We start from the raw sequence: 13,699 nt of genomic DNA on the forward strand, positions 1-13,699 counted from the left end.
TTCAGCAATGTATGAATGGAAATCCAAAATCTCTTGTGAATGTTCATGAAAATTATTTAAAAAAAAAAAAAAAGGCCAGATAAAAAGGCACTCTCCAGGAGGCGGACTATCTGCAACAATAGGCTCAAACATGGCAACGCTGTGGGGATGGTGAAAGATCAGGCGGTCTTCTGTTGAACGTTAAGGTCGCGCTCTATGTCATTGCCGATGGGACGCCACCTATCACCAGAGGGGATGAAAGCAGCTTCTCATGAAATGTCACCTGCTTTGGCCAGTCCCGGGGATTTATTATCTAGCTCCGCCCACAGGAGCAGACGGCGGAAGAATCAAGCGCTACGTAGGACCTCAGTACCCACATGCGGAGGCATCCCGACGTTACGCCGCTGGCGTGGGCGGGGCAGCCGGCCCTACCTCGCTCGGCGCCTTTGGCCCCTCCCCTCGGCGCTCAGTCGGTCATTGTGAAGCGACGGCGGCTGCCAGCTTATAGGACTGTTTTGAGATCTAGAGACTTTTATTCCCTGGCGTGTGTGCGCCCGCTCCGCTCCTCTCCCACCTCAAAGGCGAAGGGCGCGAAATTCACTCTCTTTCTCTCCCCGCTTCCCTCCCACCTGGACCTAACCGCCCCGGAGCGCGCCGGCACCTCGCGCCACCTCTCCCTCCCCGCCCCTTCCCCTTCGGGAGCTCCCGCCTGCGCGCTCCCCCCCCCTCCTTCCCTGGCGACGCGCAAGCGCGCCTGGCCGGCTGGCGCCCTCTCGCTTTCCTCCAGCCCGCGAGACCCCCTCCCCTTCCGCCTCGCGGCCCTTCCTCGAGCCGCGGTTTTCTCTAGCCGCCCCTGACACGGTGGGGCTTCCCCCTCCCACCCGCCAACGGCGGGTCCCAAGCCTCCCGATCCCCCTTGCTGCCTGCGCCCTCCGACAGGGGCCTAGTTCCGACCCCCTCGCTTCCTCCCTTTCCCGATTCCCCTTCCGGACGCTGCCACCATGCTGAAACCTCAGCCGCCACAGCAGACGTCCCAGCCCCAGCAGCCGCCTCCCACGCAACAGGCCGTGGCTCGCCGGCCTCCCGGGGGCACCAGCCCTCCCAATGGCGGCCTCCCGGGACCGCTGGCCTCCACTTCGACTTCCCCGGGGCCTCCCGCGGCCGCTTCCCCTTGCCTGGGGCCTGCAGCCACTGCAGGGAGCGGGCTCCGCCGGGGAGCCGAAAGCATCCTGGCGCCGCCGCCACCGCAGCAGCAGCAAGAGAGGCCAGGGGCGGCTGCTGTCGGCAGCTCCAGGTGAGAAGGGGTGGGCTTCCGGGCGGGAGAGCCGAGGCTACGAGGCAGCGGCGGCGGCGGCGGCGGATGTGTTCCGGACCGGCCGCCGGGGCCGCCGGACATCCGTGCAGGTCGGGCTCCCAGCCTGACCACCTTCGGAAGGCGCAGGGGGAGCGGGAGACCCCCTGCGAAGCGAGGGGCGGGGTCCCCCTGAAGCCCTAACAGGTTGCAGGGAGAAAGAAGGTCCCTGGGCAGCCACGGGACATTAGGGGCCAAGCAGAGCTCCTAGCGTTTGGACAGGGTTTGGGGCGCGGGCCTGCAAGGGAGGCGGGGCGCTCCCCGCCAGCGCCGTCGGAATGGGGAGTTGGGGGGGAGAAGAGGTGAGCGGGGTCCCCGGCTCCATTACCGCGGAGGGTCTCGCGTTTTCGAGCTCCAGCCAATGGGGAGTGAGCGGTGAGAAGGGGTCCCCGGCCGTAGCCAATGGAGAGGGGCGCGCGGCCCACAGTTTGGCCAATGGGGACGGAAGGCCTTGGGAGCGGGTTGCTCCCTCCCCCTTCCGGGTCTGGCCAGTAGGAGGGGAGCGGGATGGGCGGGGGGACGGAAGGAGCGGCTGGGAGGACTGCGGGCCGGGAACCTCTAGCGCGCGTGCGCTGTTCCGTACGTGCGCGCGGATGCTCTGTCTCATGACCCGGACATTCGCGTGTCCCGGGTAATATTTTGGGCAGGAGCTGGGAGTGTGGGTGGAGATGTGCCGGTGCCGGACTCGGTTCTCTCGGTGTCTCTGGTTTTAATGGTATTAAGGGTAGTGGTACACGCAGGCGCAGGGAGTTCTGGTCTCGGGCGGGGGCATCTGGAAGAGGCCCTTGGGCTTTAGTGCGCAGGCGCGAACCGGGCGAGGCCTCCCGGTGGATGTCTTTTGCGTCTGCGCTGTCTCCCGGCCCCGCCAACGGCCCCTCTCGCCCTTCTCGATCGCCAGTTACATCAGCCATCGAAGAGCAGGGTTACCGGAGGATTGGTGACCTGCCAGAGTGGGTAATGGACTGCATGGGTAATGAAGTGGAGGAGGTTCCCTCCCAAGGATTGGGGCGTGAGGCTGCTGAAAATAGACTAGCTTTTCTGTTTGGGAGATGGTAATATGTCCGAGGTAGGTAGCCCAGATCTGCACTCTGAGCTCCTGCCTTTACCTACGCGAGGGTTGTCGGTTATTAACTAACGTGACATACCGCCCAGTGCTCCTTGGAGAAAGTAATGAAAGTGTGTTGCGTTAGCTCTTTAGAGCAATGACTGCTGTTGTTGATTGAAGGCTCTTCTGCCATTTGCAGGCAATGTACCTACCTCCTAATACCTGTTGAGTTTTCTCGGTGAAAGGAGAATTTGAGGATCCTTCATCTAGTGTGTGGTGTGGGATACCAGGTTCTTTGGAAATAAACAACGTTAGGGAGAATGAAATTTATTTAAGTATCCTAACCAGTTTTCTCTGTCGTCCGTTGTAGGGGACAGAGTACAGGAAAGGGACCTCCGCAGTCGCCGGTGAGTGTATTACTCTTCTCCTCAGAAAAAAGTATGAAGCTCTGGTCGCGCAGTGGTTAAAAGACTTTGTTAAAACCAGATTGTCAACCAGATTGTCAGAGGGTCAATCCCACTAGTTGCTCCGCTAGGGGAAGGAGTGGTAGTCTGTTTCTCTTAAAGGTCCACAGCCTTGGAACACTAAAGATTAGTTTTATTCTGTCCAACAAGATTGGTGTAAGTCAGTGGTTGGGGGTTTAAGATTACTACTAAAAGCCACATAGTGTCTAGTGAGATGGGTTCAGAAGAGCAGAAAAGCCAGCAGCCATGAGGATAAGGAGCATGAACATTTAGAACAATGATGTCTGTTTTATACCTTTGTCACTGACAGGTTTTTGAGGGTGTCTACAACAATTCCAGAATGCTGCATTTCCTTACAGCTGTTGTGGTAAGTGGGTACATAATCCCTAGGTTGTTAGGAACCCTAGGTTATTAAAACTGTTAAAAATTTGTGGAGACAGGCTTAACCTTTTTTCCGCTCTTAGGGTTCCACTTGTGATGTAAAGGTGAAAAATGGTACCACCTATGAAGGTATCTTCAAGACTTTGAGCTCAAAGGTGAGCGTCCCAAAAATACCTTGTTGTGGGATTACATGGGATGAGAGGAGAATGGGGTAGATTTATTGAGAGGTTAAGTTAATTGGTATTGGACAGCATGTCAGATCTGTGTCAGTAATAATAGAAGCAGTGAAAGATGGACCTGAACAAATCTGGAATATTTTTAACATTAAAACACTTAAAATTCAGAATGTCAAATGTTTAAAATGTTACATTTCTGTGCCTGATGTTGAGAAGATAGTGGCTATGAAAATCCTAAGGAAATTTTAGAAAGTAGGAATAAAATACTCATGTTTTGCCTTCATATTCTCTAATACTGACTATAGCGTTTTGGGGAATGGGGGCTTTTGTAGTTTGAACTAGCAGTGGATGCTGTGCACAGGAAAGCATCTGAACCAGCAGGTGGCCCCCGTCGAGAAGATATTGTGGACACTATGGTGTTTAAGCCAAGTGATGTCATGGTAGTCCACTTCCGAAATGTTGACTTCAATTACGCTACTAAAGGTATCAGAATCATTCTAAAGAATGGAGGGGAGAGAAGTTTGATAGTTTGTGTGTGTGTGCTTTTGTGGGAGATGGCTCATTTTCGTTTGTTTTCCTTCTTGAGAATCTCTTGATATATGATTTAAGATACAGTAGGGTAAATTCTGACATGCGTCATGGTCGTGGGTCATCTTTTCTCACTGCTTGACTTGCAACATTTTGCTATTCTGGGAACTGTTAAGATAAAACTTTTTGTGTTGCTAACCTCCCAGTCCTGGCACACAGCACATTTAGTCTTAAATTGAGGTTTCTTTCATTTCTTCTTAGTAGTGGGGTGCAGTGGGATAGGGACTGTTGTATGAAGTGTTACCTGATTTTTGATTGTCACATCTACCTCTATAGACAAATTCACCGATTCAGCCATTGCCATGAACTCAAAAGTGAATGGGGAGCATAAAGAGAAGGTGCTTCAGCGCTGGGAAGGAGGCGACAGCAACAGTGACGACTACGACCTGGAATCTGACATGGTGTGTGTTATGGTCTGCCTCTCTGAGAACCTAAGGACTGGGTACTCATGCTGTCGATTGCTTGTTGATAGTGAAATCATTGTCAAGGGAATGGAAGAAAAAGTCTCCCTGTTGCCTGTTGGTTGCAGTCAGATAGATTCCAAATAAAATGGGCCAAAAAAACCAAACTGGTTTTTCCTATCCTCCGAGATTGACAATTATTAGTATTCTAAGTCATGTGTTATGTTAACGAATCGTAGGTAAGGTTACATTGTGGTTTTTTTGTAGGTACATTGTGTTTTTTTAATGCACATTGTAATTTTTTTGGGCAACGTTTTATAGTTCAAACTATTTATGAATGAGTGCATAGCTTGATGTGTTTATATGTTTATCTTTTTAGGGCTGGGTTGGGAAGGGAAGAAAAAGTGCAAAAGTGCAGCGGTTTTTTTTAAATACTTTTTTTAGTGTGTTTTAGTTAACTACTGTGTGGTGCTATGTTTAAATACACATACTTTATGAATATGCACAAAGTCATTAATCCGGTTTCTTAGTGGTGGTTTTTGTTGTTGTTGATCGGAGGAAAATAACGTTGTTACTGCTTTTATTTTTTTGGATTTAAACTACTTGTCCTCTCTTTGTACACTCAGTCCAATGGATGGGACCCTAATGAGATGTTCAAGTTCAATGAGGAAAACTACGGTGTGAAGACCACTTATGATAGCAGCCTCTCATCTTACACGTGAGTGTCTTTGTACTTCCAGGTGGTGCGATTTGGGGCATAGGGTTAATAGAGGGGTGTGGGAGGCATACGTCTCTAGGTGGAAATTAGACCTTGCTCATGCCTTTCTGGGTCCCCAAGTTTTTCCCTCTCCTGGATGGTCTTATTAGCGCCTAGTTGCTTTTTCACCTTTGCTATTTCCAGGCTGTCTTGGGAACAGAATTTACTGCTTCCTTGTCCATCAGTGCTTTTTCTCTAGAATTTTGACATACTCCACGTATGTTTATAGCTAAGTGTTTTCAGATGTGGAGAAGTTCCAAAACGTGTGCATTAAACAATGCTTAAATTTCCAAAGGGATTAAAGAAACTACGCACGTATTGAAGTATGCTCTTTTTCACCTCTTGCCCTTGGCACCTGGGTGATTGTGTCCTGTGCACCTTCTCTCAGGGTGCCCTTGGAGAAGGACAACTCAGAAGAGTTTCGCCAGCGGGAGTTGCGTGCGGCCCAGTTGGCCCGAGAGATTGAATCAAGCCCCCAGTACCGCTTGCGGATCGCTATGGAAAATGATGATGGACGCACTGAGGAGGAGAAGCACAGTGCTGTCCAGCGGCAGGGCTCAGGGCGGGAAAGCCCCAGTCTGGCATCTAGGTAGGTTTCTGGGGACAGCCGAGGCTGCTGCATGGCCATGGCCTCCGCCAAGAGCTTCAGACACTGTTGTTTTAGTCTCTCGGCATTTAAGTTACAGATGCACACATAGTTTTTCCAGTTTCTTTATTTTGGTGAGTTAAGTATTCGTTTATTCCTCTTGTATTTCTGCATCTACTTTTTTCTTTTCGTTTTACGAAATTAAATTGTAAATAATAATGTGTTTTGTAAAAGTGACATCTTGAAAAACAGTATCTTGTGTTATTGTTTTCCACTTAGGTCACTCATGGTAGGATTGTGGAATACCCAATCATATTCACAGCATAAGATTAGGCAACTCTAGCTGTAGAGCATTTAACTAGGTCCAATTTCTAGATATGACTGTGGAAGACGTGTGTAATGTGTGTGTTTCAGATGAGAGGTTGACTTCCAACGGGAAGCCTTCCTCTGCAAAATGTATGAGCTTTTTTTGGCTTCTTGACCTTAAATGAACTCTCTCTCCAGGGAGGGAAAATATATCCCTCTTCCTCAACGAGTTCGAGAAGGTCCCCGGGGAGGTGTTCGATGTAGCAGTTCCAGGGGCGGCCGGCCTGGCCTTAGTTCTTTGCCACCTCGTGGTCCTCACCATCTTGACAACAGCAGCCCTGGCCCAGGTTCTGAGACACGTGGTATCAATGGAGGTGAGCTATAGAGCAGGTTGTGGGAGTTGAGGGAAGCGAGGTGGGAAGGATAATTGGAAATTCAGGTTTGATTGGGTTGGAACGGTGATACATTGGTGGTACTGTAAAAGCAGGTACTCCATTTAATTATACATTCATTTCTTTTGTAAAGGCACTTCACGCATGTCCCCTAAGGCACTCCATTTAATTTTACATTCATTTCTTTTGTAAAGGCACTTCACGCATGTCCCCTAAGGCCCAGAGGCCGCTGAGAGGTGCCAAGACCCTGTCCTCGCCTAGCAGTAGGCCTTCTGGAGAAGTATCTGTTCCACCTCCTGCAGGTAATATTCCACCAGTGCTGGCTAAAGATAGATGGGTAGAAACTTAGAGAGGAATGGCTGTAAATATACCACTGTTGAAAGCTGAAGTGAGATGATTCCAAATCTAAGAGGTGATGAGGGAAGGAGGGAGTTCGTGCGCGCGTGTGTGTGTACACATACCATCAAATCGGATCTGACTGGTACAAAAGGAGATTGCCCCTCCTTCTCCAGCAGAGAATCTGGTGGATTTGAACTGTGTACCTCTGGGATTGCAGTGCAGCTTTTTGCCACTAGGCCACCAGAGCTCCCTAGGTTTATTTCTTTTTAAATACAGATAGTTTTGCCCACTGTGAGCCTGCCTTGCTGGATTACACTAGTTGGCTGTAACTGAGTCACAACTGCCTTTTAGATGTTATAGTTTGTCATCATTGTGAAACCGGTTTATCATCTTACTTTATCTTGCGTTTTTTCCTTTCATTCGAGCTTAGGGTTAACTAGATATTTTGTACCCATTGTTTATTGGCCAACTGTAACCATTGTACAGCTCTCCCCTTTCTTCCAGTGGGCCGGATGTACCCTCCACGCTCTCCCAAGTCTGCTGCCCCTGCTCCAATCTCAGCATCTTGTCCTGAACCTCCCATTGGCTCAGCAGTGCCAACTTCTTCCACTTCCATCCCTGTGACATCATCAGTTGTGGATCCTGGAGTGGGTTCCATTTCCCCAGCTTCTCCGAAGATCACACTGGCCACCACAGATGGTAAGAGCCAGATGGTTGGGGGTTGTGGGCAATGCAGAGTGTCATTCTGGACAGAAGAATCTTTAGGTGCCTCTCTCTTGTTCAGTGAAAGAACTCCCAACTAAAGAGCCTGGAAGAAATGTAGAGCCTCAGGAGCTGGCCCGGATAACCGGGAAAGGTCAGGATTCATGTTTTGGGTATTTTGTGTGTTAGGGTATTTTTTTTTTTTTCTTTCCCTGTGGAAGTTGGTTAAATTGGGCTTCTGAAAGTGTGTAGCCATATGAAAGAAAGAATTGTCTGTGTATTCTTTTTTTTTTTTCTATAGTACCTGGCCTTCAGAATGAACAGAAACGATTTCAGCTGGAAGAACTGAGGAAGTTTGGGGCCCAGTTTAAGGTGAGAGACAGCTCTATGGGAAGGAACCCTGTGCCTCCTGTAGAAGCAGCAGAGGATCAAGTGGAGTGGATGAGTGGACACCAAGAATGAAATGGGTCTGCACTGCTTAGTTCTGTGTTTTCCTTGTTCCAGCTTCAGCCCAGTAGCTCTCCGGAGACCAGCCTGGATCCTTTTCCTCCACGGATAATAAAGGAAGAGGTCAAAGGGAAAGAGAAGGACATTGATAGTCTGTTAACTTCAGAATCCATGGGGTCCCCAGTCTCCTCTAAGACTGAGTCTGTATTGGATAAAGAGGAAAAACCACCCCTGCCACCTGCAGGAGGCACAGAGGGGCCTGAGCAACCCCCACCGCCTTGCCCAAGCCAGACCGGCAGCCCCCCAGTGGGCCTCATCAAGGGTGATGACAAGGATGAGGGTCCTGTCGCTGAGTGAGTGAGGTGGAGCAGGGAGGAAGCCGGGGGAAGCCGGGGGAAGCTGTGGGGACTTAGTTTCTTTTCTCTTATAGGCAAGTAAAGAAGTCAACATTGAACCCCAACGCCAAGGAGTTCAACCCTACAAAGCCCCTGCTATCTGTGGTAAGCTGAGATGGGAGGTCTTCGGTTTTTTGAGGAAGACTAAGTACTGGGGCTTATAGGGGAATGGTTGGGAGCACTTGCCTACCAACTCCAGGATGTAGGATAGATAAGAACAGAAGGCATGGCAGCATTTACTGCCTTGAAGGATGTGGAAACAGCACTAGGATGGCGGGGACTGGTGTGTCTCAGATATTTGAGATTCTGTGGTTCAGAAAATAATTTTACTGAAGTTGAGTTGGTTAGAGCATAGTCTTCATTTGGCACCTTTATTTGATTTGAATCTCTGCTTAAAGCTTTATGGTTTTGAGAAAGAGCTGTTAGTACTAAACTGTACTGCTTGAGTGTGCTTGCTTCATAAACTTTGACGTGACATTTAACCAAACTAAACGTCTTACTGTGCAGGAGACACAGTGTGAATGCTAACAGTTTGTATTATAGGCCCCAGAGAGGATAACTGAAAAGTCAACATACTTCCCTTTTCATCCCTTACAGAACAAATCCACCAGTACCCCAACTTCCCCGGGGCCCCGGACTCATTCAACTCCTTCCATCCCGGTGCTTACAGCAGGCCAGAGTGGGCTATATAGCCCCCAGTACATCTCCTACATACCTCAGATCCATATGGGGCCAGCTGTGCAGGTAGGCGACTGAGTGGGCCTTGGGTGGCAGGTGGGGGTAGGTAGGTCTGGCTGGAGGACCGTGCTCCTGTGTAAGCAGCTCTTTAAGCCTCATCTCTCCTTTACAGGCACCTCAGATGTACCCGTATCCTGTGTCTAACTCTGTGCCTGGGCAGCAGGGCAAGTACCGGGGAGCAAAAGGTGAGCAGGATCCCCAGGGCCCAGTGATGGGGTTGCCCAGTGCCTCCTGGCAGACAGCGCTGGAGCTGTGCGCTATTTATCCCCTATCCCCAGGCTCCCTGCCCCCCCAGCGCTCGGACCAGCATCAGCCAGCTTCAGCCCCTCCGATGATGCAGGCTGCTGCTGCTGCCGCCGGCCCACCTCTGGTGGCTGCCACACCATACTCTTCCTACATCCCCTACAACCCACAACAGTTCCCAGGCCAGCCCGCAATGATGCAGCCCATGGCTCATTACCCCTCACAGGTAACTGCGGCATGAGGGGTGGGAGGCGGGTTCTTGGTGATGCTGGTCAGTTTCAGCAGATGGGCTTGACTCTGATCTAATAAGTCGTTGAGTATCAGAGACTTGATTCTGTCTTTGTCAAACATGGTTTTAAAAGCATCAGATTGTCAAAATTATAAATGTATAAGGTACTTGTGATAAGGCCAGAATAGTGCACGGGCCAGTTGGGCGGGAGGAGGACCTGCCTCTGGAGTCCACTGCTGGGCCAACTAGTTCTTTCTCACCCCCCTAGCCGGTGTTTGCACCTATGCTTCAAAGCAACCCACGCATGCTGACATCGGGTAGCCATCCCCAGGCCATCGTGTCATCGTCCACCCCTCAGTACCCTTCTGCAGAGCAGCCCACCCCTCAAGCCCTTTACGGTGAGTCCTTCCCACCCTTCCTCCTCTGGGACCTGTATTTCCTGATGACCCTCTGGTGTACTTAATACTCACTGATTCTCTTCTTACTGCAGCCACTGTTCACCAGTCCTATCCACACCATGCCACACAGCTCCATGCCCACCAGCCGCAGCCAGCCACCACACCTACTGGGAGCCAGCCGCAGTCTCAGCATGCGGCCCCTAGCCCCGTCCAGGTGCCTGCCATGGGGGAGTTGTGAGGTGGCGGGAAGAGTGGGGTCACTCAGTGGGGGGAGTCAGAGGGAGCAGGTCTGTAGAGTATAGGTGTCCCATAGAAGATGGTACTCACTCTTCCCTCCCCCTGACAGCACCAGACAGGGCAGGCCCCACACCTGGGCAGTGGACAGCCGCAGCAGAATCTGTACCACCCAGGGGCCCTGACAGGCACACCGCCTTCTCTGCCACCGGGACCTTCTGCCCAGTCCCCTCAGAGCAGTTTCCCCCAGCCAGCCGCTGTGTATGCCATCCATGCCCACCAGCAGCTGCCCCACGGTTTCACCAACATGGCCCACGTCACCCAGGTGAGAGCTCAGGGATTCTGTTTCCTCTGTGTCTGTGCTGTGCCATGAGGAGGGTGTGTATACCTGTGGCCTGTCCGCTCCTTAATCCCACTGCTTCTCCTGCTTATTGCATTTTAGAGTATCAGACTAGGACCCAGTGTGTGCAGCACTCACAGCTCTTTCCTGTTCTCTGCAGGCCCATGTCCAAACTGGAATCACAGCAGCCCCGCCCCCTCACCCTGGGGCTCCCCACCCGCCCCAGGTGATGCTGCTGCACCCACCCCAGAGCCATGGGGGACCCCCCCAAGGCGCGGTGCCCCAGAGTGGGGTGCCTGCACTCTCAGCTTCCACACCCTCACCCTACCCCTACATCGGACACCCCCAAGGTGAGCAGCCTGGCCAGGCGCCTGGATTTCCAGGAGGAGCCGATGACAGGATTCGTGAGTTCTCGTTAGCTGGGGGAATTTGGCATGGACGAGCTGATGGGCTGCAGGTGGGGCAGGATGCACGGGTTCTGGGTGGGGAGTGAGGGGTCTTGGAGGCAGGGCTGTCCCACAGGGCGCCCGCCGACCTGCACCTGTCTGTGAAGTATGTAGGGTGGGCAGAAGCCACAGCCGCCGCCGCCAGGGGCTTGCTCCTGGCTCTGTCCTTTGCTTCCCTCCGTCCTCGCTCAGTTGTGATCCAGCAGCCCCCCTCCCCACTGCCTCCCCAGCTCTCAGTGACCCCGACTGTCTCCTGACTTAGCCGAGGTAAGGTCAGCGCAGCAGACAGGGCCAGGCTGGGGTGTGGGGGGCTGAGCTGGGCACACGAGTAAGGGCTCTGGCTCACTGGGAAACAGCGATTGATCTGTGCTTCTGACAGCCCCAGAGACACCCTGAGGAGGCCGCTCCTACCCAAACACACCCCCATGCCCCACACTGGACGGCATTGGATAGAGGGACAGCTGCTTGGGTTCTAATGCTCCTGCTCTCTTCTCTTTCCCCTCCAACCAGTTCAATCTCATCCCTCCCAGCAGCTCCCCTTCCACCCCCCGGGGAACTGAAGATTGTCCTGGCCGCGACCTGAGACCTCCATGAGTGGAGGGAAGAGTGATCTATGTCTCTTCACCCCAGCAGCTCGGACCAGTCCCAGCCCCCTCCCCTTTCCCCTGGGGAAGCTGGGGAATTCCTGCCAAGCACCTTGAATGGGAGGGGCCTCAGAGTGGATAGGGTCAGGGTCCACCGGGAGTGGGGGGGTGTTCCTGCTCTGACTCTGCCCATTTCTACCCCATCTGCCCTCCCATCCTCATCTATCCCCCGCTGGAGACAGAAGATCTTTTATTTTCTATTATTTATAACCTCAGACTTGGGCCCCCTGTTCTTCTTCCCCATTAACTTGAGTGACCGGCGTGAGAGACAGACAGATGCCCCACAAGGATGGTTGGACAAGGACTTTTACTTTTTATTACATAAAAATATTTAAAAAAAAATAAAAAAAATAAAATTTTAAACTAACGTAACTGCCTGCGTTTTTGTTTTGGGGGAACAGGGAAGGGCTGGAGCTGTGTCTTTTCAAGTTTCAAGGACTGGTGGTGTCCACTTCTAGAGCGCTGGGCACCAGAGACCTTTGGGTGAGCGCAGTGTGTGGAGTTGAGCAATTCATTTTCTCCGAAGTGTTTTTAATGTGGTATTAGTGTTGCATTAATCTTCTATTTTAATTTTCTGGTTCCATATGAAAATTGTATGTCCTGTTTCGGTCTAGAATAATGATTTAGAGTTTTATGTTTTATGCTATTTGAAGTGCATTTCAGATAGTTAATGTATTAAAGACCAAACCATTTTTGCTTTGAATTTTTGTGGATCATGTGTTTTCAGTAAAAAATTTTATTTATTTTTAATTATTTTTGTGTGAGTGTACTGTCAAATCAGATCTGACTGGTATAGGAGGAGATTGTCCCTCCTTCCCCGGCAGAGCATCTGGTAGATTCGAACCGTGCGTCTCTAGGATTGTAGTTGCAGCTCCTTGCCACTAGGCCACCAGAGCTCCCCTCAGTAAAAATTTTTAAATTATTCTGAGGTAGAACAGATTTTGAATAAGTATCAGTGGAACCAGAGTGCTTGGAGGCAAAGATGCCAAAGCTTCATCTCATACACTGAGAGTGCTAGAAGGTGCTATTCTGTGAAGACCCTCAACCAGATGGACTGACTGTGACTAGCCGTGGGCTCAGGTGTGTTAGAAGATGACATGGACAGCACAGGTTAAGAATTGGTTCAGGTCTGTTGTTGAATAGGGTCACAATGCGTCGTACTTGATGGCATCTAACATTAAGTGGAATACATGTCTGAAAGGTTTCAGTGCAAGGATTGCAAGAGGTATGTGTCTACCCCTCCCCCCAGAAATCCACTAAAGGTGGGATAGAATCCACTAAACTCAAGGTAGAAAATACAGATGGACATTACATATCCTCTGACTTATACACTGGAGGGTCTGGATAACCAGGTAGCTGTGAGAAGCCATGAATTGTGTTGGCCAAGTCCGTTTTCAAGTCTTGAAGTTTCTCGTATTTTAAAAAGTACTTGGCTCCACCGGATGCTCTGTCGGGGAAGGAGGGACAATCTCCTCCTGTACCAGTCAGATCTGATTTGACGGTACACGCACACACAAATAATTTAAAAAAAAAAGTACTTACTTGGCGAGCTCTGGTGGCCTAGTGGCAAGAAGCTGCACTGCAATCCAAGAGGTGCATGGTTCAAATCCACTAGATGCTCTGCTGGAGAAGGAGGAACAATCTCCTCCTGTACCAGTCAGATCTGATTTGACGGTACACACACAAAAAAAAAATAATAATTTAAAAAAAAAGTACTTTATGAATTGGTCTTCCTCTGAATTGACAAGTGTTAATATATTTTTCTTCCCGAATGGAATTAATAGAGCACAAGTGTGGGTGAGAGCTATAGAGGTAGTGAGGAAGTTAGTTGGCTGCATGTAAGAACAGGAATAGCAGCTAAACTAGAGGTTATTATGAGAAGGCAGGCTGGATATAGAAAAAACGGGCTCTAGGGGCAGGTGTTTTGTTAAAGGTCGCATTATGGTATTGCCACTGACCTGCCTTTGCTGTATTTGCATGTGAAGCAAGAGTCTCACCATGAAGGCTGTTAAGGAGGTGGGTTATACATGGGTTCCCCATGAAATACAACTTTAATTGGTGAAACTCTGATAGTAAGTTGAAACCACCTCCCAACTGTTCCATCAGGTTTTCAGAGAC

General features: G+C 50.6%; 1 protein-coding gene across 5 annotated transcripts; it reads left to right on the forward strand.

Moving 5' to 3' along the window:
* The first annotated feature begins 767 nt into the window (after positions 1 to 767).
* ATXN2L (ataxin 2-like) lies at positions 768 to 11,949 on the forward strand. 5 transcript variants are annotated; one of them, XM_006896559.1, is made up of 24 exons: positions 768 to 1,273; positions 2,746 to 2,782; positions 3,150 to 3,206; positions 3,304 to 3,375; positions 3,729 to 3,879; positions 4,261 to 4,385; positions 5,012 to 5,103; positions 5,531 to 5,731; positions 6,233 to 6,408; positions 6,621 to 6,728; positions 7,270 to 7,464; positions 7,550 to 7,621; positions 7,769 to 7,839; positions 7,972 to 8,267; positions 8,345 to 8,414; positions 8,907 to 9,053; positions 9,160 to 9,232; positions 9,326 to 9,516; positions 9,788 to 9,917; positions 10,010 to 10,131; positions 10,264 to 10,476; positions 10,652 to 10,895; positions 11,045 to 11,209; positions 11,448 to 11,949. In XM_006896559.1, the coding sequence occupies exons 1-23, from the start codon at positions 981 to 983 to the stop codon at positions 11,197 to 11,199; spliced, it is 3,291 nt and encodes a 1,096-aa protein (XP_006896621.1). In that variant the 5' UTR covers positions 768 to 980; the 3' UTR covers positions 11,200 to 11,209; positions 11,448 to 11,949. The 5 variants fall into 5 exon arrangements, with proteins under 5 accessions (XP_006896621.1, XP_006896623.1, XP_006896622.1 ...); XM_006896561.1 differs by lacking the exon at positions 11,045 to 11,209; XM_006896560.1 differs by lacking the exon at positions 11,045 to 11,209 and having other exon boundaries at positions 11,471 to 11,949.
* The last annotated feature ends 1,750 nt before the right edge of the window (positions 11,950 to 13,699 follow it).

The sequence above is a fragment of the Elephantulus edwardii genome, unplaced genomic scaffold, assembly GCF_000299155.1.
Source record: "Elephantulus edwardii isolate Elephantulus edwardi_28Jun2011 unplaced genomic scaffold, EleEdw1.0 scaffold00186, whole genome shotgun sequence".
NCBI classification, from domain to species: Eukaryota; Metazoa; Chordata; class Mammalia; order Macroscelidea; family Macroscelididae; genus Elephantulus; species Elephantulus edwardii.

Coding starts and splice junctions, on each gene's coding strand:
- ATXN2L (XM_006896559.1), top strand. CDS start 981: ATGCTGAAACCTCAGCCGCCACAGCAGACGTCCCAGCCCCAGCAGCCG. Junction 9,918..10,009: donor CACCCCTCAAGCCCTTTACG/GTGAGTCCTTCC, acceptor TTCTTACTGCAG/CCACTGTTCACCAGTCCTAT. Junction 10,896..11,044: donor AGGAGCCGATGACAGGATTC/GTGAGTTCTCGT, acceptor CTGTCTGTGAAG/TATGTAGGGTGGGCAGAAGC.